General features: G+C 42.6%; 1 protein-coding gene across 1 annotated transcript; it reads left to right on the top strand.

The window, feature by feature from the left end:
* The first annotated feature begins 544 nt into the window (after positions 1-544).
* Positions 545-2,503, top strand: LOC118740856 (endochitinase A-like). Its single transcript, XM_036472585.1, has one exon. It carries the CDS (start codon positions 632-634, stop codon positions 2,501-2,503), a length of 1,872 nt encoding a protein of 623 aa, XP_036328478.1. The 5' UTR covers positions 545-631.
* The last annotated feature ends 846 nt before the right edge of the window (positions 2,504-3,349 follow it).

Genomic DNA, 3,349 nt, shown 5'->3' with positions numbered 1-3,349 from the left:
TCGGTTAACAAAATTGAACGAATATTAATCGGATATACAGATTTTATTCGTATACACGAATAACCGAACGGATATCCGGCTATACGGCTAGTCTCAGCGCTACAATAACACGAAGTAAGCTGTGCGAGTTCATTCACAACCAAAACAACGAGTTCAGCGCGCGTGAAAGTCGTTAAAAGTTGTATATTCCTCACTTGGGATAACTATACAGTAACTACCAATTATATGCATTTTTATGGTTTATTTTTATTTTTGTTTAATAAAATCTAGCGGTATTTATATGCAAACTTTTTTTCCCCCAAAACTGCACGTTTTGTCAACTTAAAGCTTCCGCGTAAATATGCAAACTGTCAAGCTAATAATTATTTTCGAGAAATAATATTTTTTCAATGTTATTTGTTTATTTTTAATTATTGTTATTTTGCATTCGTCAGTTGCTTATTTTTCTTCTATGTATACTTATTTGTTTGCTTTACCGCCGCCGTTTCATTTTCATTTTCATTCATATTTTTCTGCATTTACTTAAATTTAATTACTAAATTTATTTATTTTTGTTTTTCCTCTTTTCGCAGGGCTGCTGTCGTCACGTCCATTTTGCTTTCTCTCGCAACGAGTCAGAAAAATCGCTTGAATGCGCATTTGTTTTGACCGGCTGTGCTTCGCTACCAAGAGGCCAGCCAATACAGAGCACAGTGATAGTGAATCGCCGCATTCCCTACCGCCCGATCGGTTACAGAACAATAATGAGCAAAGCAACAAGCTGAATGTCATAACGACCAAACCGCCAGCGAGTAATATACACAGCTTACAACCCGCCCAACTCACAATTGCACCTTGGCTAGTTAGCAACTACAGCAGCAATAGCACAAGTAACGGTAATAGTCATACAAAGAAGAATACCACTGCACCCTTTGGGCCACGCACAACACTCAACGGTCTAGATCCGCCGAGCCGTGCCGTCCCGATATCATCGACAAATCTTAACGGCACACAAACTGCAACTGCTACACCAACACCGCCACCCCCACCTCCCACCAACGGCAACAACGCCCTATACGCAAATTTAGCCGATTTAGCGAGTAGTACGTCAACAGCAATTACAGATTCTTTGGCGGCATCCAGCGCAACGCGCCAAACGTCAACAGTCATTATTGGGAAAAAATCAACAACCACAAATAGCTGCGGTGCGCGCGAAGACGAGGAATATAGTCAATTTAATAATAGCACAGACAGTGGCATTGGCAGCAGTTTAAGAGGCAGCAGCAGCCGCCACAACAGACAGCGCCTAGCGAAAACAAACAACGACGCGAGCGCACCCAGCGAAAACGAGGTGCGAGAAAGAAGCTTCTCCGACGCGCATTTCGACCCGAAAGCCTCCACAGCCACCTCCACAATCAGCGCCGCCACCAACGTATCCACCGTGAGTAGCGTTGCGTTTCTGCGTCACGGTGCGGACAACGTCACGGCCAACGGCATTATCGCTAGCAAAGATACGAGTACAGCATACAAAGACACCGCAACGTGCGCACAGCCAAAAGCAGCGTCAGCGGAAGAGATAGAGACAAACGGCGAGCAATCGACGAACAAAATAGCCGCCACCATGCAGCAGGAGCCGAACGCCAATTTTCAGTTCCAACCCGATCTGGGACTGGTGAACAGCAATAATTTGCCCGCGCTCACCGGACTCGGCAGTCAAACGGGCGCGATACGTACCCTTACGCTACCACTGCAGCAAGACGTGATCGCACAAACTTTCATATACGGTACGGTACCCTCGTCCGCTGCACAACACATCAACTCACTGCAACAACAGGAGCTGCAATTGCAACATCGCTATCATCAGCTGCAACAATTGCAGGCCCAGACACAGGGTCTATTCCTGAATACGAACGCACCGGGTACAGTTGCAGCTGCGGCTGCTGCAGCTGCCGTGGCGCAAGGTGGTACACCCTTTGTAGTAGGCACACCGCCACAACTTTACACCAATACGCCCACAGCGGCGGCTGAGTTTTGTGCAGCGCAACAACAAAAATTGCTAAGCGATCAAATGCAAGGACTTTGTATAGCGGGCGGTGCGGCTGCCACGCCCAATGCCAACGCGGTGCCGGCGGCATCGACGACCATAAACTCGCTGCTCGACTCCTCAGCCACAATGAATATACTGAATAATAGTTATGTGCCAACGACGCCGCAAGAGGAACGCTTCATGCAGATTATTCAGGCGAAAGAGATGAAAATACAGGAAATGCAGCGCGCGCTGCAGCAAAAGGATACGGAGATCGCCGAGCTGAAATCGCATCTGGATAAATTTCAAAGTGTATTTCCATTTAGTCGTCATGCCAGTACGGCCACCACACCGGGCGCTGGAGTGCAGCAACAGCGGAAAAGTGGTCAGGCTTATCAGCGACAGCGGGCGCAAGGTATTTCGGCGGAACCGCAAAGTGAATCTTCAGTTTTGTTGGAGCCAGGCGCGTTGCCGAAATACGATAAGGATGAGAGGTGAGTGGAGATGTGAATATTATATAAAAGATATAGGTTGAGTACTCTCCTGAGTTTGAGACTGTTTTTAAGTGAAATTTCTACGATTATTGACTTATATGAATTTTTGTACTCAATTCACTGCCAGCGCCTGGCTACTAAAAGTTTACCACTGAATGATGAATACATTAATTTAACACTTGTGACTCGATATGCCTTCATCCACAACCCGGATGTGCATAGGTATCCCTGCGTCGAAATGTTTTTTTATGATAAAAATATTTGGATCTCACTGACCATTCTACTAGAAGTAGTACCAATCAGTTTCTCAGCCTTCTCAGGCAACTGTCTGTGAACTCATCACAGTCTTTTGAAAGACAAACGTCTTTCGTAAGACAATTGTCAATTCTGGTGACTATCTTGAAAGCTCTTTACTGTCTTTCGAAAGACTTATTAAAAGATTTGCTAGCGAGGAGGTCTTGCGTTATTTTGTATGTCATTTACTAATAAGTTTTTTAAAAATTAAATTAAATTTCAAAAAATATATTTTTGTTTAAACAAAAAAAATGAATTAAAAAAAATATTTTTTTTCTTTTTAAAACAAGAAAATTCAAAAATTAAATAAGAAAAAGAAAAAAATTAAATGAAAAAGGAAGAGAATAGGACTTAAAAATTTAATACAAGTAAAAACAAAATATTTTTATTCTAAAAACAAATCTAAAAATTATTACTAATTAATATTTTTTTTTTTTTTTATTGAGCTTTGTACCACGATTGTTTATTAGGAGATGTGGTGATCTCCGAAATAGTGCTATAACTTCTACCGCTTAGACTTTGTTGCTTTTTCAATTTTTCCTAATAAACAATCGTG

The sequence above is a fragment of the Rhagoletis pomonella genome, unplaced genomic scaffold (genome assembly GCF_013731165.1).
Source record: "Rhagoletis pomonella isolate Grant_MI unplaced genomic scaffold, Rhpom_1.0 Rhpom_scaffold_00006, whole genome shotgun sequence".
NCBI classification, from domain to species: Eukaryota; Metazoa; Arthropoda; class Insecta; order Diptera; family Tephritidae; genus Rhagoletis; species Rhagoletis pomonella.
The sequence above is the reverse complement of the archived record's forward strand: the minus strand, read 5'-3'. Positions and strand labels throughout refer to the sequence as shown.